The following is a 21,290-nucleotide window of genomic DNA, read 5'->3' as shown; positions in this document are numbered from 1 at the left end:
TTAGAATATTTAGAAAAATACAGTTGATATAAACATTTCACATCTGATAAAGCCAAAACAGATAATAATTGAATAAACATTTTGAAAAAAGGGGGCATAATTACACAAATAATGTGTTATATATCAAATATAAAATATATTAAAATAAAAAACTAGAAAAAATAGAACCTTAAAAGGAAAACATATAGAAGAAAACAATAGGAAAAGTAAAAAAGCAGCAAGAGAGAGAACAGCAAGGATAGTAGAGAAGAGAGGGGAAGAGAAGAGAAGGGACCATCACATATGAAAGACTAATAGTAGTTATTGTTCTGAAAATCATAATATATGTGATAGATGAGGTGGAAGACATATAATTCCTGTATGTATCTGAGGATTTATATTCCAGCCAAAGGAACCAGGTACTGGTAAAATCAGAGAACTTATCCAAGGAGGAATATAAGATATGATCCGTTGACATAAAATAGTCAATCCTATGAAACCAATCTTTAGGTGTAGGGGGAGTAGATGATCTCCAAAGTACAGGTATCACAGCATGAGCTGCGTTACTAAGATGGCGAAGCAAGGATTTCTTGAACTGGGATACTGGGATTGAGTGGTTAATCAACAAGAATTCGGGGCCTGTGGGAACGTTAAAGAATAGAATTTGTTGGGAGACAGAAATAACATCAGACCAAAAATGTGATAGTTAGGGGGCAATCCCACCAAATATGTCGGAGAGAACCCAAAGCGGTAGAACATCTCCAGCAGGTATTGGAAACTGATGGGAACATGGTATGTAATATAGCAGGATGACGATACCATCGCATTAAGATCTTATATTGTGTTTCCCTAAAGGTGATACAGATGGAGCTAGTGTGGGCTTTAAGAAAAATAGTCTGCCATTCCAAATCAGAGAGAGAGAGACTCAAATCTTTCTCCCAGGCCTTAGCCCAAGGTGGGATACAGGATGCCTACTAGTTAATAATAATCGATAAAGGGCGGAAATTGTATGTGCAGGGGATAATGGGGTGACACATAGTTTCTCAAAATTAGTAAGATCCCTTTTTGCCAGGCTAAGCCTATTATCTGAGGTTAGAAAATGGCATATTTGCAAAAATTTCCCGAAATCTGACTGAGGAATCCTCCATCTCTCCCGGACCTCTGAGAACTGTTTAATGCCAGAAGCATTCACCAGCTGGCCGACTCTAAAGAGACCCGCCTCGGTCCAATTGGGAAATGGGAAGGGTCAATGCCTGGCGAGAACCTTGGATTAGCCAAAAATGAAGTGAGAGGGCCAAAAAGTGAGGAGATATTAGGGATAGGCCTCAAAAGATTCCATAGAGAGAGGGTGGGAGAGATAGTTGGGTGTGGAGGGGAGATGTTAGTAAGTGAAGGCAACCATGGTACTATCTCAGGGTGTTGTTTCATGAAGCAGCCTTCAAAGGCAACCCATTGTTTAATATGTCTGATTCTGGTCTATTCAAGATTTCTATTTAGGTGGATGGCATGATAATAGGATTTAATGTCCGGAAGACCACCCATCTGTTTTGGGTGTGAAAGTAAATCACGCCTGATTCTAGGTCTCTTTTGGGACCAAATAAATTGACGGAGCAGTAAAGCAAGTGATTGAAACCAAGACTCCGGCACAGCAATCGGCAACGCCTGGAGAACATAGAGCAATTTGGGTAGTGTGTTCATCTTCACCACATTAATTTTTCCTAACCAAGAAAGCTGCTTCAGGTGCCATTGAGTATAGTCTGAGCGAATCGAGGAAAGAAGGGGGGAAAAATTTGTTTGAAATAATTGTGACAGATTGCTAGTAAATTTAATCCCTAAATATGTGATATGGGAAGGGTGCCAGGTGAATGGCCCAGGGGGTTCTATTCATACAATCCACAGCTGATATCTCGGAACACAACTATTGATTCAGGTCTTAGTAAATTTAGAGGATAGTCTCTATAATATATGCTTTTATTATGTGACAAATGTACAGTACCTCTCCCATTACCTGTAGGTTTATATGGGTTATTGCATATTTGGGGTTTTATAGTGATCAGACAATTTTCAGTGCTATAGTAGTAGGATTATGAGTACTTTTACCTAACAGTTTATTCGATTATGTATATAATACGAGGTCATTCTATCTCTATATGTATGGTTGCTTTTAATACTGTATGCAATTTTTTGAGGCTCACCTTAGTATTGTTAGTCAATTGTATTTTGTTTTACAGGTACAATAGATCTAGTTTTATCTATTTTAATAACATGTATATCAGAGAAATATCTCTCTCCCTCTCCCTCCCTCCCTCTCTCTCTCTCTCTCTCTCTCTCTCTCTCTCTCTCTCCCTCTCTCTTTATATATATATATATATATATATATATATAAAACGTGTAAATAAGACAGATTTTTTCCTGGCATTGCGGTACTGGCATTCACTCCTTTATTGAATGCAGTGTAAAAAGGTTTTTATTATGTTGTGAATAATAAAATGGTTTGCTACAAACAGTAAATTGTTTAAACGAAATAGCCTCCCATTGGCAGAGAAACACATCAAGCCACACCCCCAGTGACGCTTGTGGAACAGGGGGAAAAAAAAGGGAAAATTATCCGCGATTAAAAATTTTCCCTTTTTTTTCCCCCTGTTCCACAAGCGTCACTGGGGGTGTGGCTTGATGTGTTTCTCTGCCAATGGGAGGCTATTTCGTTTAAACAATTTACTGTTTGTAGCAAACCATTTTATTATTCACAACATAATAAAAACCTTTTTACACTGCATTCAATAAAGGAGTGAATGCCCAGTATAGATGTATTGTACGCTGTGCGCCACATTAAAGTGAAAAATAATAATAATAACAACAAGGTATGTTAATAATAAATTGCTATTCATAAACAATACTCCAAGCATACCCATTGAAACCATAAATAGAAACAATAAACACATGAGAAGAAAAATTAAACAATGTTTCTCTTTGTAAGTTGCAATACAGAAAATAATCATAGCTAAAACTGACTGCTAGGAGCTCCGTGGTTGTTTGCTCATGAATAGAGCCAAATACTTTTTGTTGAATTGGTACAGCTGTGTCTGGCTGTTAAAAATCAATTTTTGGTCCAGATTACCTCTACAATAGAATTAGTGAATTGTGCAATCAAGAAACATATATATCATGCCACCAATAGTCTTATTAGTGCATCCGTGTATACAGATTGTTAAAGACCCGATGTTTCCATAATCCCTATAGTAGCTTGTGGAACAGGACCTATCTCTCCGCTCTAACCTGACTGAGGGTCTGATTCAGCAAGGATCACTATTGCGTTTACGCACGCATTCGGCTGGTTGTTGCGTTCTGTGTATGCATCGCAGTGCGCGTAAGGGAACACTCCGCTGCAATCGGGACTGCGATCGCAGTGACTACGCAGACCCATCGCAGAGTGATTTACAGAAAGTCCCATTTGGGGGTGGTGACTGGGGGGTTGTCGGCAAAACGCAGGCGTGCCAGTGCGTTTGAACGCCGTTACAGGTGCGTACATGAATTAGCCGTTGCAGTTAACCTGGTCTATGCTTGGGATTTTGCAGTCATATGGGAGAGCGGTAACTTTAGAATCCCCATTTGAATAAAATCGGTTCTATGCACCTCACCCCTCCATCTGCTAAATTGCAAGGACTGTCATTCAACTCTGCTCATCAGACACTAACTGGAGGAAGCAGACAGTCCCTGGTGAGCAAATTACAAACATTGGTTACTTCCTGCTGTCAGTCCAGTGGCATCACAAGGAGGGTACAGGCCAAACCCAGGTGTCACCCGCCGAGGGGTGAGACCAAAGTGCCGACTCTCACTCAGTGACAGGAGCTGGGTGCTAAACTGTAGCATTACGTGCAGCACTCGGCACCTGACACAGTGAGGGAGGCAGCACTACAAATACAGCGGTCGCCAGGGGCAGTCCACACCCCCGGGAGCCCCCGGAGAGACTAATACGAGAGGTGTGTCCCTCATGATCACGCCCCCTTACCACAAGGCCACGCCTCCTTTTGCCTGTGCGCGTCTCTGCTGCACGCACTTAGAGATTGACATTAGACGCACTTAGAGATTAACATTGGAACCCAGAATCAGGTGTCACCGAGTGGAGGGACGCAACTGTGTCAGTCTACAGGTATTAGGTCATTTACTGACCAATCCTCACCAGGGGCCTTATTCAGAGATGCACGCTAACCGCACGCACTGCCGATAAGCGCACCGTTGGCTAATGCTGGAAGTACTGATCTTGCGTCTGAGTCGCACTGCGCACTTTTTTCCGATGGGGACTGCCAGGAGAGGCAGAGCAAATTTGGATGCAAGAGCTGTGTATTTCAGTGGGCATTCCTGTGGGTCATGGGGGTGACTAGGCAGACGCGGGAGTGTCTCTGGTAGCAGCTGCATCTAAAGACGCAGTAGCGCAGATACAGGACGCCATGTTCAGACTGAGAATTTGAACCTGCCACAGGGCTGGTGCAAGTTTCGTTGTTGCATTTAAAGACTCACTGAGACTGATTAGCGCCTAAGTGCGTGTCTCAGTTTGCTCAGGATCGGTAATGGCATATGGTATTGTCAAACTAGTGACCTGCACAATGGTAATACTATATATACAGCATATAAACATCATGTGCATCGATCACTGCACTTATGCACTTCATGATTCTTGAGCCTTGCAGCCAATAGCTTTTTTGCAAACTTGCATTTCTATGTTCTGTAGTCAGACGGAAGGTTCTGTGAACAGACGTAAAGCAAGATATCCTCCTTTTCAATGTAATTTGTAGAGGGTTTCTCTAACTGTGGAGTAGGGTTGTGTAAGATATGGCCCAAGTAAAGCTAAAAAGTCATACGCCATGGAGTCGCTCTGTTTCTTTTAAATACTCTTTGTAAATGACAGTTTGTTCTGATTCTCTGAGGCCGATTTCCGGTTCACCCCCACATACCCCTATTAGCCATATATGGGGCCAAATGTAATAGGGTGAGAGTTTAGAAAAGTGAGAGTTTCTGACACTTTTTAAACTTTGCCAATGTAATAGAGTCCAAAAACAAAGTAACAGAGCGAACTTGCATGTTTTTTTAGATTTAAAAAACTCTCACGATTTAAAATCTCATTCAGATGTTTTCCCATTTTGAAGATAAAACTCAACCAATGTGAGAGCCTATTGCCAAACTCTCACATTTTCTAAACTCTCACCCTATTACATTTGGCCCTTGATCTCTTTGGTGGCATCAAGCAGTATAAATGAGTAAATAAAAGTCACAGAGGATATTCTGAAGTTCAAAGTGTTTTTTTTATTGTGTTGGAATACAGTATAAGATGGGTATACATTTGTATAACAAATAATAGTGACTAGGTATACGCCATCTTGGTTCTGCTGAAGCCATCATTTCCTGAAACTAACTTTACATGTATCTTTTCCAAAGTTATCCCTGTTGTTTAGTGCTCTATGATGTGTCCATCTGTACTTTTTCCCGCTGTCTAATGCAGTCAGAGCTGTGGCTGATTTCATCCTTTCCCAAGAAATTTTCACAAACATTATGGGGTATATACTGTATACTAAAGTGCATGTTTTTAGAATTGGAGATGTTCCCATAGCAACTAATCAGATTTTACTAAACATTTATCTAGCACCTTCTAGAAGCTAGAATCTGATTGGTTGCTATGGGAAACATCTCCACTTCCCGTACTTTAGTAAATATACCCCCAATGGTGAGAGGTCGATGGTATTCCTGCCATCAGCGTTTTATACCGATGGCAATGTTTTGACCCTCAGTTTTCATATCGTTTTAAAATAATAACAAAAAGAAGTGTAGACAATTCAAAAAAATGTTTTTAAGTATTAATTATTTTTTCCATGATAGTAAATATACCCCTACGTGATAACTGGAACTTACCGTTAACACCTCACAATTCAGCTTCAGTCCCAAATTGATAACATGTACAACACCATGAATACTATATACAAGGAGAACCACACTAGGGCCCCGTTTCAGAGCCGCTCGCAAGCACCGTGCACTCGCAAGCGGCCCGATATTTAGGAGCTGCGCATGCTTCGTGTCTGGAATGGGCGTGCACGAGCCCCACCGAGCGACTGAAGTGAGTGACAGCTCGCCCCATTTTGTGGGCGGGTAGTGGGGGTGGCTGGACAAATGCCTAAGGGAACGCCTGGCATTTGTAGGGAGGTCTAACTGATATCACTACTGATGTCAGTAGTGGACTTGCTGCTCTATTAGAGCAGGAAGTCCACTCGGCCTTGTGGAAGCTAGACCCTACCGCAGGGTCTCGTCGCAAGGCCTATGGTCTCGATTATCGCGATGGTCTCCTGGCCGCTTGCACAAGCTGTGGGTGGGCTCCCACAGCTTTGCGAGCGGCCAGAGAAAAAAAATTTAAAATACGCCCACATTCACTGCAAGCAGCCAGCGCTTGCGACCGGGTCTGAATCAGGGCCCAGATGCACAATTAACATGTTTATGTTTATTATTGGAAACTGCCATCTGGTGTTTCTCCCAAAGTATGACGCCTTTCCATATGGTGGCTCAGGGACAACTTTCTAAGCTTTGTTCTCTGGTGACTTTGATTGACCTTTTGTGCCCATACAAACACTTGACCATTGCCATGTTATATATCGTGCCTTGTGTTATTGGTTTCACTTAGTCAATGATAAATGAACACTTTCATTCCCAGTAGAATTAATTTGAGGGGGAAGGGGTGGGGACATATCTACTGGATTACCCCATCTCCTCTCCTGATATTATTAAAATTGTTATAAGGGGGTAACTCAATGCGGAGCAATGTTCCGCCGAATATTTCCTGTGCTAACTGTGGAAAGATGGTGCCGCGTTACGAAAGCAAAGACCCTAGTCAGAGCCTTTGCTATCTTCTGTGCTTGCTACATCTACCCAAATATCACTAGGAAGATGGCGCCAGATGAAGATGGGTCAGACGGGTGGAGCCAACTAAATAATACAAAAATTAAACACAATGGATTTTTCAACCTTATTCTATTGCAAACATAGAGCCTGATTCAGAGATGTACGTTCATCTGAGGTTGAACGCACATCTCCGATGGTTATGGGTCTACACCTGTGCACAACGGGTCCTGTGATCCTGCTCGCAGACCCCCCTAAACCGCAGCATGATTGACATGCTGCTGAGTTTGGGGGCATAGCAGGGGCTTGCCTGGTTGCCGTTACCGGGAACGGGGATGCGTCGCCTCCGTTTTCTGGAAGGGTCGAGGCCAGGGTCTGCGTCGGCAGATGCAGATTCCTGGTCTCTTGCGTGACCAGGCACCGGCCGTGCTGTGGGAAGCTTCAGCTCCCGCAGCCCAGACCAAAGTAGCAATGGTCGCGATGGTGATCCCAGCCTCTGATGTTGTTTGCAGCGCGGGGTCGTAAATGCAGCAAGGAGGCGTCTGATACCTGCTTCATCTGAGATGGATGGAGTTGCTTGTGTGCGGCTCTGCAGATCCGTCCATCTCTATATCAAGCCCATAGTACAAAATAAAATGTTACTGTCTTTCCTTCCAGGTGATGGAAAACGGACACCTTATATTGAGCCTCTGAGTTATTAAACGGTGTCGCTGATTTTATTGTAACGGACAAATGTAATTTGACTGGCTAAGCGAGTCTACAGTCACTCACGGATGTGTATCCGCTATATAAGGCTTGCATTTATAGAGAAGTGACATCCTGCAAGCCTGTGACTCCGTAAATGACAGGAGAGATTGCATCCGCTCACACACTGGCCCTTAAGCACAAGCCTCATTTATAAATGCCTATCATTCAGCTGTCACATCTGTCATCTTAATCTTTCCTTCTGCACAAAATGTCTAAAGCACTTCATTAGTGGATTATGCTGTACAATCGTTTGTTTAAAAAGAATAGCTATGTGGAGATTAAAAGGTAGAAACCAGAAGAATGCTCTTAACCAGTTACATACCACTGGAAAATAACCTTTCTCATTCCCCTAATCCCACCCCCTTTGACCGGGATGTAGTCAGCATCCCGATAGTCAGGAATGCCGGTGGTCACAGTACCGAAAGTGGCCCCCCGTACCCAACCCCTTTAAACAAACCATGATACTGTAGTATCTGAGGGGTCTATTTATTAAGCAGTAAAGTAATGTCTCTAAAGTCCGGAGAAAATGGCTGTTTTCAATGGAAAAAGGCTCATCCACCTCTTCGCCTTATATAACAAAGAAATCAGTTCTATCACCGCAGTGATATTTTATTGATAATTTGTGGTGGTAAGTGGTTTTCTGTTGCTGCAATAAGGCCTATATGAACATTGATACTCTTTATTAATGTTCATATAGGCATGAGGGGGATGAAGTCGACTTCCCGGCAGTCGGAATTCTCGGCAGTCAGAATACCGACACAGAATCTTGACAGCAGTCGGACTCCCGGCTCCAGAATCCCAAACACTGACATCCCGATGGTAAGTATTAAGTTTCAGGGTAAGGTTAGGTTTTGGGTTAAGTACTGGGGGCGGGGGTTTAGGGTTAACTGCGGGAGGGGAAGTTTAGGGTTAGGCTGCAGGAAAGTTGGGTTAGGATTAGAGGGAGGGTTAGGGTTAGGATACTTACCTAATCCTGTTGTGATTCTGACCGCCGGGATCCAGTACCCAACCAGCCTGAGGAAGTGGATGTAAGGTGTAAAATGCTACCTTATGCCCATCTTCTAAACAGATGTTGTTATTATCTATATTGAAACTTTATGTATATTTCAATTACTAGTAAATAGACACCTCAACCAGGGGCATTTTAAGAGAGGAGGGGGCCCGTGTGCAGCCTCAGTTTGGGCCCCCTCCTTTCTGACAGCGGACTGAGCGCAGTAGATTCTTAATGGCAGAATCTACTGTGCATGCCCCGATCTCCAGGAAACTGGCGCCAGCACCTTATTCCCGGGGGCATTTTTCTGTGCATGCACGAGACGCTGCCGCCATTTTCCCTGTGATATTTGCGGCTCTGCAGAGCAGCACTCTGAAGACTGCGGAAAGGTATGTATAAACTAAATATGGGTGCAGGGTGTGTGGTGTGGGCCCCCCCATGAACTAAGAGGCCCATGTGCATCGCACACCCTGCACCCATTATAGATACGCCCCTGACCTCAACCGCCCCCTCAGCAGCTCCGTCTGTCCCTTCCCTCTCTCTTCCCGTCCCCGCCCCCTCCTGTCCCGTTATACTTAAAATTCCCAGTCCTCTTCTCTTCCGTATCTGAAGCACACGCATGCACGTCACACCCAATGTGCATGGTGCACGCACCAGGAGCTAAGGCACAGGACATGCACAGTAGGTTTGACATGTACGTGTCACAGCTGCAATTAGGTCATCACGCAAATGTGTGTGATGACCTCATTTAGATCAGGGTTCAATTTTAATTATAATAAAATAATAAACGCCTGCACTTATTTATTCAATAAGTTGTCAATTTGTTTACCATGTGAATTAGATGAACATGTTTTCTTAGACTTAATCATCCTCAATACATAGTTCATCTCATTGGTATCATTAATTGAGTATCAGGGATTTATTCCCATTATAGAATACTAGCTTGTGACACCTTAAAACGAGTTGTGATACTTATTAGTTTATACACGAAAATGTTCAGCCGAAAGGACAGTTAAATGAGGACACATGCGTCCAATGTTACACTCGCTGTGCACCAGATTTGCACAAATGGCTCTAGATTTCTTAGGTTTGTGCTACTCAGTTTCTGCCTCTATGGGTAAAATGCTGGGAGACCAAGGGCTAAGCTGTGGCAACCCATGCCATGACTGTGGGCTCAGCAGCATTGGAGGGCATTGACCAGACAGGGGTGCCATGAAAATTGTCAGGTACTGGTACTAAGATGGGCATGGTTATGATGTGTGGAGGTGTAGCCACATACTTCATGAATCACAGGCTTCACTTGTGAACGGGGCATGGTCACAACGGAATCGGTATCCGCCGGTTGAAATCCTGACAGTGGAAGCCCGCATGGTGCAGAATCCCGACAGTGGTAGGTAAGCACCCTAACCTCCCCCGCCCCCCTAACCCTCCCTTGGTGGTGCCTAGCCCTAATCTCCCTAGGTGGTGTCTAACCCTAACACCCCTTCCCACACCCTAAACCTAACCCTAATGGGAGTGCCTAACACTAAGCTCCCCTCCAGTGGTGCCTAACCCTAACCTCCCTTCCCCTAGCCTAACTCTAACCTACCCTGGAGGTGCCTAACCCTAATCTCCCCCGTGGGTGGCTAAACCTAACCCCCACTTCCCTGGGGAGAGAGGCATTTACTTACCCATCCGGATGATCGGGATTCCAGCGGTTCGAACTGCCGATGTCGGTATCCTGTTCACCTTCGGGTTATCGGCGTCAGCATATTGCCGTGTGGCGGGATTCGGCCATCGGCATATCGACGCCCGGCATCCCGTCCGCCGGCAATATGATTGCATCCTGCCACAACATGATGTGGCATAGCTCTTTGGCAGACCCAGTAGTTTGTTCCCACCCCCTCCAGCAAACCCCCAACCCCCTGCTCTCTGCTCCTGGATCAAAAAAAACAGCATGTGTCTCCAAAGTCCCAATTAACCTAATTGCATATACATTTATTCACTTAACAGCAACGGATGGTAAAAATAGATAGACCTATACTACAGTCAGTCACATTTATAGTACTGGTAAGAGGTAAGTAGTACATTCCATTGCTGAGCATTATTTTACATGAGGAGTTTTTAGGTAGACAACAGGATCCCATAAAATGTTGCTAGGAGGGTGCAGTAATTTTCCATCACATCCCTGATAGAGATCTCTGCCATGTCAAAGTAATAGGCTCTGCTTTGACAATATAAGGTTAATTAGGTTTTTAGATTCATTACTAGATGTTAATAGAAAGTCGACATATGAAATCTTAACCCCCCCCCCAATGTGTGTGTGAAAATGTTCCTGATCACTACTCATTTCTTCCATTCTCATTATACCTAATGTTCTGCTTCTGCTACATCTATAATTTACCTGATGACAGGTCTGCATAATAACTATACATGCTAATTACACCCCTAATCCAGCAAGGGACCACGTAACGCCAGGAGCTTAACATTTTCCACAATAATATTATTCATACAAGTTTCAGCATATTCCACGAACTGTGTATTAATTGACTAAATAAAATAAAATGTGTTAAAATGTGTTTTAGATTTCAAGGGGATCTCTGGCCAAGGTAAATGTATAACTCATACATACCTGCGGGAGGCTCAGAAATTTTTGGGTAGCCCCCCCTGCACCCACAAAAGAATGTGCAGATCCCCCACATCCCACCCACATCCTAGTGGGCAGGATGGGGAGATAATTGCTGGGAGTTGGGGCACCGTATGGGGAGGGGCTTAACAACAAGTAATTGCTGGGGGCGGAGCCTACAGACATAGGAGCCCGACCCCACTCCTCGAAGTGGCCAGCTGCATCCTCTCTCCGGGCTTCTCCTGGAGAAGAGATCTAAATAAAAAGTCAGCAAGGATGGTATAACTATATAGCTGAACTGCAGTCTGCAAGAAAATATTCAGATCTACCCTGTGTCTCTAACTGGGATAGAAATGTAATAGCCTGCGCATAGCGAGCAGTAGCGACATGCGGAGATTAATGGGCCTGTTCATGATGTTAATTATCGGGGTCCGAACGGACCCCGATAATTAACACCCTAATTCACCGCGGCCACCGGAGCAATTCATCATTGCATGTGAAATCAGCTGCCCCCTTGAGCGGCTTCACTGCTCCTTTTCGGAGCAGCGAATCTTTTCACTGCTCCTTACTAGTATATGGGGTGAGCGGGCCAATCCGCAAACAGAAGGTAAGTAGGAGATATCTGTGATATCTCCTGCTTCACCTTCTTAATGAATGGCCCGAATACTTAATTTTTACAATTGCAGGTGAAAATGTGCTTTTTCACCTGCTTTTGTCAAAATTAAGTGATGATGAATAGGCCCCTAAGCCACTAGAATGAAAGCAGAAATATTTTAAAAGGCAAACCCAACCTAAATTTGGATTTATACATTTTCCACTTTAATCCTAGTGCTTATATTGTCTAAATCTCACTGCTGCTTGCAACTCATAGGCTGTTACATATGGACCTGGGTGTACAGTCTTGCTCACATTTCTGCAAATGAAGAAAGATTAGCTAAATGGACACTTGTAGCAGCCATCTTGTTAGGTGCCATTAAATATTAGCCTGCCTTCAGTCTGGTTCTCAATCTTTATTTTCTATGCTCTTATGGCTGTAGAACAAAGCAGATGGGTTTCATTAATCCAGAAAAGTAATCCTGTATATACTGTATATGGGTCTATCTACTAGTTCTCTTGGAAAGTCTTACTGGTATTTTGCAGTGATAACTACAGATGTGTCCACATACATCTAAGGGTAAATTTACTAAGATGGGAGTTCTATTTAAGAAGTTATGTTGCCCATAGCAACCAATCAGTTTCCAGGTATTATCTTCTAGAAGGTAGATAAATGTTTAGTAGAATCTGATTGGTTGCTATGGGCAACATCACTTCTTAAATAGAACTCCCATCTTAGTAAATTTACCCCCTAGTCTTCTTGCGCGTTAAACAGCCCTTCTAGTCGTGCCATGCCATGGCGACATTGTACATGTTTAAAGCTAGTTCCTTAGGGGTTAAAGCCGCAGTCCAAAGTTAAAGAAAAGAAGGGATGCTACACCTCACGGAGCGGATCAGTCCGCCGTATGGCGTATGGACGCTAGGCGTATGAGAACACATTTGTTTCAAGCCACGAAAAGAGTGTAGAAATGGACCATGTTGGAAATGATGTGTGTGCTGGTGTTGATATTGCGGACTTATATAGACACACAAACAGACTATGAACAGCCCAGTTACTTAACCAATAGTGTTGGTTTATTGAAGTATAGTAGGTACATCCGTACTCACTGTTACATGCACACTGGTGATGGTGTTGCTGGAGTAGAGTGGAGTTCTATACAACTCACAAGCCGGTGAGTGTATGCTGCAAATGGGTAGCATTGCAGGAATGCTGGAACAGGTTTATATGCAGGTATTAACTGGGTCTCTCATAGGAGCTAAGTAGGAGACTTCTGTCTCCCACCGTGTCACTCTACACAGTAAAGAGAAGATGACCTCTGCACATGCTCAGTAGTGATCATCTTGGGACAGGGCATGAAGTGAACAGGAAGACTGGAGTCTGCGCAGTAGCGCCCTCCTTTTTCAACAGACCTGTGGAGAATTTGCCCATAGCATCAAATCAGCTTCTAGGTATCATTTTATAAAATGAGCTTGATAAATGCTACCTCAAAACTGATTAGTTGCTATGGGCAACCTCTCCACTGGTCCATATCTCCACTTTTTTTTCACTCTGCTTGATGCAACATACAAAAACACACAGCAAAATGTGCCCTACTTTAGGTCTCAGTTTGTGTTTATAACAAGATATGTTCGCTTTCAGGTTTGTTTTTAGTCCTCAGACGATAAACCTGACACATATCCCACAAGAACTTGTTAATGTTTGTGAGAAAAAAAAATCTATACAGATTCCTGGCAGCTGAAAATTAATTATGAACAATGTGCAGTCCCTGAGGTCAGTATCCTGTATCGGTGCAGCTGGATCTCCGCGCCGAAGCTGAAATGTTGCAGGTAATTTAATCCACTTCAGAACATATTAGTTTGCAGTTAGTAGCAAAAATATATATACTGTACCACATTGCAGTTTTTCCCATGGGTGTTTTCAGGGTCATGTGATTACATTTGATATATTTTAGCTCTTTTTGTTTGTTTTTTTTATATTAATTTGCACAGTAGCCCACATAGGGCCTGTTTCAGATGTGGACGCTAGGACGATATTTATGCCGATCAAGCAATTGTTAGCCATTGCGCATGGGTGTAATTCCCACTGCGCACATGCAACGATTGAATTGCGATTGCGCTCGCACAGAGGATTCATTCTCAAAGTGGGTGACAGGTAGTCAGCATTTGGTGGATGTGGTTACAAAAACGCAACCGTGTCAGGAACATTTTCTAGGCGCGCATAAATTAGCCTTTGCATCCTTGCTCACAGCAGGAGAGCCCTCTGCCGGGCTGGAGATCCACTGTGTCTGTGACAGCTTAGACTTGCTCAGAAGGCTGCTGGCCACCTGATCTGCATTCAACATTTTCGGTTTTGTGCGTGAGCGGCGGATGCGAGATGCTGTCAGTGAGCACTGGATGGCGAGTGAGTCATATTTTCGCAATTGTGATCCGTGACAGATCGTAACTGCGAAAATTTGCATGAGGATCTAAATTACACCCAGAGACAGCTCAACAGCATAAAATCAGGAGCAGGGGTGCCTTAAGAGAGGAGGGGACCCGTGTGCATTCCCCCTCCTCTCTCCCCGGCGGCCAGCAGCCGACTGTAGCAGCTGGCCGGCCACCGCAGGCGCAGTAGACTCTGGGCACTAGAGTGTGCCCAGAGTCTACTGAGCATGTGCAGAACGCCGGAAAAATGGCCGCCGTGGCCATTGTCCGGTGTTCTATGCAGCGCTGCACCCGAAGCGGGACCGCGGTGCGGGGCTCCCCTGGACCCGGGGGCCCGTTATAGATATGCCCCTGACCAGGAGATAGGACATCTCCAGCACTTGGGCAGCTCCCTAATACAAAGAATTACTTCAAAGCGCAGGATCTTATCGATTTCTTATAAAACCATTTAGGTTCCTTCCTAATTGAGACACTTCCCCAATGCATGTGGATGGCAACATTACTAGGCTGTTAACAGATGTAGCACTAACATCTCCAACAAAGGCACTATTTAATGCTTCAGTAAGGCCCAGAACGAGAGTCATATACTGTACAATCATCAAAGAATTTGATTTCTGGTGATCCCAAGCGACTTCTTCTCACCAGCCTTCATTTCTCCATTTTGCATTGAATTTTTGGGATTCTAAATACGAGTCGGGCGTCAGCTAATCTCAAGTCATATGATTCTGCTCTAGCTATCATGATCCCAAACTTAATGGAGAACAGGTTATGTCTCCATATTTTACAAGGTATATACCTTTCTAAACCCATCCTACCAAATTATTACCACACTTGGGGCATTCAGCTTTTCCTCTCCTTTCTAGCTCATTGGGAGCCGGACTCCATCATTAGCATTTTATCCCATAAGTTGGCATCTTTGTTGGCTCTAGCTATAGCAGCTACTGTAGAGGGGCTGAGCTGACACTCATACACACCTCAGACCCGTGGTTATCACAGACTCCTATAGGGCACCACCTCATTCTTAAAGGTCACACTAAAGCTGCGTACATCCGATTCAGTCTACTTCGGCAACTGTGTACCCACAGCGGGGTCATTCATCACATCGACAGGTCTGCAGTACCTGCTGGTCAATCTGTCAATGTGATGTACGATGCCAGGCAGGTAAATGAAGCTGGTGCCCGACACATCGGGCGGTCGGGCACCGGATCGTGTGATGTGTACCAGCTGCCCGATATGTTGGCCCATCGGGCATCGCATTGCTGGGTACACACATTGGTAAGTGTGTACCCAGTTTAAGACTTCGTAAATTTATAACCCCATAGTTATATTATATATGACACATCAGACCCTAACCTTTGCGCAGCCTCATGCCTAACCTCTTACTTGGCCCTGACAGTTCCCATGAGAGAAAATATCACCCAGCTTTTTCTTACTTGTAAGAAACCCTTTCACCCAGGAAAATCCTGATGGGATAGATAGAAACCAGTTCAAAAGTCACTCCCTACAGGGAGCAGCAGCTACAAAAGTGGCAACTAAAGGCATACCCAGTCATGCTGGCAGCAAGATGGTCCTCCGTCCATACCGTCGCTAATCATTATTGGAGATCACCCGATCTGTAAAATATTCACAGAGCAACCACCAGGTACGTGGTAGTCTGCCCACCTGCTGTTGCTAGGTGGCAAGCCTCCCGACGAACGAAACACTAGTCTGCAAGAATCTATTACCTGCAAACTGGATTTGTTCTATGGATGAAATTGCCACCTAGCAACTGCTCCCATCCTACCCACCCTTCTCTCTTTTTGATAGGACCGTTGTTTCCTCTATTTGATTATTAATAGTCTGTCCTTCGGTTATCCCTCAAGGCGCAGCAAGGGACCAAAAGAAGCCTCAGCCAGCCATCAATAAGGGCAAAAGTAGTATACTACCTGGCACTGGCATTAGAAGTCCTACCTAAAGTTTGGAGCCAATGCCGTCTTCCAGCTCTCTCTTCTAGTTCCGATCTCATCATATAAACCGTTTTCATAACTTGCCAATTAAAGTTCAATAAAAATTGTTCTTGGCTACAAAACATTCGAGTTTTGGTCCTCTGCTACAATTTAAAAGCACCAGACTCTGGCCTAAAGGTTACCTTTTTTCTTCCACTATTACTTTCTAGGACTGGTTTGCCACCAGTGAGCTTTGAAAAAATCCGACCAGCTGTGCTCTGATGCGTGCTGACCACAGGCATGCACGTGACCCGCGAGCGTGCGTGCGAGTCACTACGTGTTACGGCAGGGGACAGTGAAAACTCTTTCACTCCCCTCTGCCTCAGTGTATTCGGGAGGCTTCCTGCCTAACCCAGCTGCTGTTGCTAGGAGGCAATCTTCTTCCCTAGAACAAATCCAAAACTAGTGTTTTTCTTTCCGAAAATAATTGTTTTCATGTTTACAGTAAACATTTGTGTGTTTGAGTTTGCTTGGAAATCAAGAGACATTTTCATCATAATTATGCTCTCTGCATGGTGTAGTGCAGAGGGGGGTTAGGAGGTCTGGAGTGCGGATGTAAATTGTTTCCCAATCAGGGGTTTAATTCTAGTAGCTGGTGCAGTGGGTAGCTGTGCATCGTGGGAAAATAGAGTCTGACAACAGCTGGCGAGCTGCAGGTATTAGTTTACCGAGAGGCAAGAGGGTGACATCAAGGCTTGATGATTTTAAATCACACCTGAACTCATGACATTCTTTATCTATCCACGAACCTGAAGTTAACACTATAATTATACTGTATTTTCATAAAAGATGTTTCTTTTTAGTCATGTATGAATGCAGAATATTTTGCTAGAAGAAAATAGAAAACTGTCTAAGACTATTTCTGTTTCTTTGCCTATTTTTATAAGACCTCTAAATATTAAAGTAAGTAGCAGATAAAAGCTGGTTTTCAGAGTCATATTATGTAAGTGAATACATTTGTTCCTCTGTAAATTGATTTATGCGGTATTTCATGCACACTGGCCAGAGAGTATCCAGGCACATAGTCAACATTGACCATGTCAACATTCATAATGTCAACACTAGACTATCGACATGGTTCAACATGGCACCAGGCAGACATCCTCAGAATGTCGAAATGTTCACAATGTCAACACTTCCCAGAATGTAGACAGTTAGGTTAATGCGCCGCCAGGAGGATTAGGCTGCAGGGCATACTTACCTAACCTACCGGAATGGCCGGGTTGGCACTACTGGCTACCCGGTAAGGTGGACAAGTCTCCCTGGGGATGGGGAAGTGGGCGGCACAGGCGACTGATGACCCGTAGAATCGCTTCGCCCCCTGCTCCACAAAGCCGGCAATCTCGGCATTACATAGTGGGGGCGGGGCTACAGTGACACAATTGTGTCGTTTCGCTCCCATACCAACCCACCTCCGCCAAGCCCCACCCATCGCCGACCCCAGACCTGCCCTCCTCCACAGAGCCCTGCCGTGCCAATCTGGCTGCAGCCAAAAGGTTGGCCATTATGCTGCAGGAGGAGTTTAGGGTTAGACTGTGAGGGGGTTGGGTTAGGGATTGTCCAGGTATACCTACCCCAGTGCATCAGATCACTCCACCGGAACTGACAATCACATGACCACCGAGAGCCAGAAGACGCTGGGGATGTTAGTTAGACATTTTATCCATCCATGTAGACATGTCGACATTTTAACCATCATCATGTCGACATGACTGTCAACCTAACATACCACACTTTGGCCAGAGATGAATGAAGCATTTCGGAAAGCTTTGTCACACTCTTTTTATTTTTGCAATATTGAAATTCATACACAGGAGAGGGGAGAGCATTTTTCCTGCGAGACAATCCAAGTAATGTTACAAACATATGAGGGTTCATTTATTAAAGGTCTCACAACCGAAACTCGTTCGAGAACAGAGGTTTTCCACAATTTATGAGTTATGTATCACTGCAAATTATTTAAGTAATGCAAGATCCCGCAGTCCCTATTTTTTTTATGAGGGCTGTGGCCTTGTCTAATTGATGAAATTCTGAAAAGCACACTTTTTGGAACTTGATCCTCCGCTAGCTAGTGCCACCCTGAGATGATGCTAGCCACTGTAGCCCATGGCTCACAGTTTCACTTTTTTTTCATAGAGGGATTCTTGCGATAGCCTTTGTTTGCACACGAGTTGCAGCGATAGTTCTGCCATTGCAAGTGACCAGTTATCGCCACATGGATGAGCCAGCACTGCCTGACACTGAAGCTCAAATTGTCCAAAATGGAACTCATCATTTTTCCTCCTCCCAGATTTATTCCCTCTCCCAATTCCTCCTCACTGTCAATAACACTACAAAATGACCTCTGTCTCCCACACACGCTAACATGTTTCATCCTTGAGTCTGCCCGCTGTTACACTCCTGACATCCAATTTCAAATTCCTGCTGCCATCCTCTACAAAATACAATATATGTTCCAGTAGCGCACGCAGGGGGGGTTTCTGAGTACTCAGAAACCCCCCCTGACCATCCAAATGTTTTTTTTTCAGAGACGGAGACAGCCTTGTCTTCGTCTCTGGCTTTAACCAGGTTGGTCGCACAGAGCGGAGAATGCTCTGGGCGCGGACCCGGCTGCCGCTGCAATTTCTATTTGTCGGGTGCCCGCTGCGAAGTATATCAGCGGCGCACCCGGCAGTTCTGACTGCTGTGAGGGTTGTGTTTAGATCCCCTTCATTAGGTACATCTACGGAAGGGGATCTATCCATAACCATGCTGTGAACTCTGCATTCCCCGGCTCCCACATGGCGCACTAGCCCGAATGGCGTCCCTCCAGTGTTTCAACTGACTCCCACACTGCATACAAGGGTCGAGGAGCTGTTTGGCGCGGCGCGGGAAGGCTGAATGGCGAGAGGCATTATATCAGGTAGGTCTCTCTCTTGCTAGTGTTGGCCGGGTAGGTGGTATGTATGTATTATGTGTGCATGTGTGTGATATGTATGTATGTGTGCGTGTTGTATGTGTTTGTGACACTGAAGTCCCAGGGGTCTATGTACTAAGCAGTGATAAGTGACAGAGTGAAAAGTGATAAGTCTGTGATAAGTGCCAGCCAATCAGCTCCCAACTGTAATTTTTCAAACACAGCCTGTGAGATGACAGTTGGAAGCTGATTAGTACATAGACCCCCAGGGAGGAGGGTATGTGTGATGTGTCTGTGATAGTAAGGTAAAGGGGGGGAGGGGTTGTTTGGTGACATGATGGCTATATTAAAAAAAATGATATCTGCACAGACATTGCCAGTAGTCCAATTGGTCAAGTTGTGCTGTGCATCTGCATCGAGAAAGTCCCCGGAGGGGAGGAGGGTGGGATATAATAATATAAAATACAGGTCATCACGGCCACCCAGTAGCAGCAGCCCGGCAAATAGGGTGTGTGTAAGTATGCTATGTGTATGTATCCTGTGTGTGTGTTTGTAAGTGTGTTGGGTGTGTATGTTATGTGTGTATGCTGTGTGTGTATCTATGCTGTGTGTGTATCTATGCTGTGTGTGTTTGCGTGTGTCACACACGCACACACATATATATATATATATATATATATATATATATATATATATGTATACTGTATATATATAATGGAAATATGGAAACCCCCTTTAAAAAGCCTGCGTTTGCCCCTGTGTTCCCCGGTCTTCCTCGAGCAATTAGGACCCTAAGATCAAGTTTTACAAATAAACAATAATAATAATAATAATAATTATTATTATTATAATAATAATAATAATAATAATAATAATAATAAGCTATAACTCATTTCAACTATGGCTGGATATTTTGAAGATTTGTAGCAACAGCTGCTATATTACCAATCCTATGGACAAAGGAGGCTATACATCTTCTGTACACATGGTGTCCTGAGTACACTAAGAGCAACACTGAAGGTCTGAGTTAGCCATGGTTCTAACCAGGCATTGTGGGCAATGTCCCCGTTTGCCAGGCATCCTGTTTAAATAAGCATATGATATAACACACTACTTGCACTATTATTAGGAATAGTTTGTGAACTTTTTCATCATTGTTTCTCCAGCTGAGACAAGATAAGGGAGCATAAAGAGAGAGGGTTTCCGCACTGGGGGCCTGATTCAGTAGTGCACATAAGTTCACTACTGAACGCAGATTCCCGATTATCATGCGGTGCAGGGTTGTTTTCCGGGAGTGGCAAGGCCAGGGCTTGCGTCCACGGATGCAGAATCCTGGCCTCGAATACCGGCCAGTCTGCGTAAGCTGAGGCTTACTCATCTGGCTGGTGCCATTCAACAATGCGACTGAAGAAGAGTTGCCCTGTTTCCAAAGCTGATGCGCATTTCATCGCAACTGGCTTGTTCAATGACTCTATGAACAAGCCAGTTGAGGTGAAACGCACGTCAGACGCTCCAGGGGACTCAATGGTGTGCACCCAGGGTTGGTATAGAGGTGAATTATTTTGCAGTGTCACATAGGATGCAGGTGGTCAAGTGACAACTGATGTTCCACAGGCACACAGGTTGCAGGCAGTATAGTGCTGACTGATGTTGCAGAGGCACACAGGATGCAGGCAGTATAGTGATGACTGATATTACAGAGGCACACAGGACGCAGGCAGTATAGTGATGACTGATGTTACAGAGGCACACAGGATGCAGGCAGTATAGTGATGACTGATGTAACAGAGGCACACAGGATGCAGGCAGAATAGTGATGACTGATATTACAGAGGCACACAGGATGCAGGCAGTAAAGTGACAACTGATGTTGCAGAGGCACACAGGATGCAGGCACTATAGTGATGACTGATGTTGCAGAGGCACAGGATGCAGGCAGTATAGTGATGACTGATGTTCTAGTGTGACACAGGATGCAGGCAGTAAAGTGACAACTGATATTACAAATGCACGCAGGATGCAGGCAGTATAGTGATGACAGATGTTGCAGAGACACACAGGATGCAGGCAGTATAGTGATAACTGATATTACAAATGCACACAGGATGCAGGCAGAATAGTGTGACTGATATTATGGAGGCACACAGGATGGAGGCAGTATAGTGATGACTGATTTTACAGAGGTACACA

The 21,290-nt window shown here is 44.4% G+C and overlaps 2 protein-coding genes across 2 annotated transcripts in view; one reads left to right on the top strand and one right to left on the bottom strand.

Annotated features, from left to right (window-relative positions):
* Nucleotides 1-14,137, bottom strand: part of LOC148503049 (uncharacterized) — a 61,050-nt gene extending 46,913 nt beyond the window's left edge. The window contains exon 1 of the mRNA XM_088449015.1: nt 14,042-14,137. Within this exon, the coding sequence (XP_088305141.1) occupies nt 14,042-14,137 (96 nt within the window). The remainder of the gene's footprint in view (nt 1-14,041) is intronic.
* Nucleotides 1-21,290, top strand: part of SYT9 (synaptotagmin 9) — a 188,593-nt gene that overhangs the window by 123,661 nt on the left and 43,642 nt on the right. The gene's annotated exons all lie outside the window — the stretch shown is intronic.

The sequence above is a fragment of the Taudactylus pleione genome, unplaced genomic scaffold (genome assembly GCF_031769625.1).
Source record: "Taudactylus pleione unplaced genomic scaffold, aTauple2 ptg000475l, whole genome shotgun sequence".
Lineage (NCBI taxonomy): Eukaryota > Metazoa > Chordata > Amphibia > Anura > Myobatrachidae > Taudactylus > Taudactylus pleione.
Note: the sequence above shows the minus strand (reverse complement) of the source record. Positions and strands in the feature narration are given on the sequence as shown.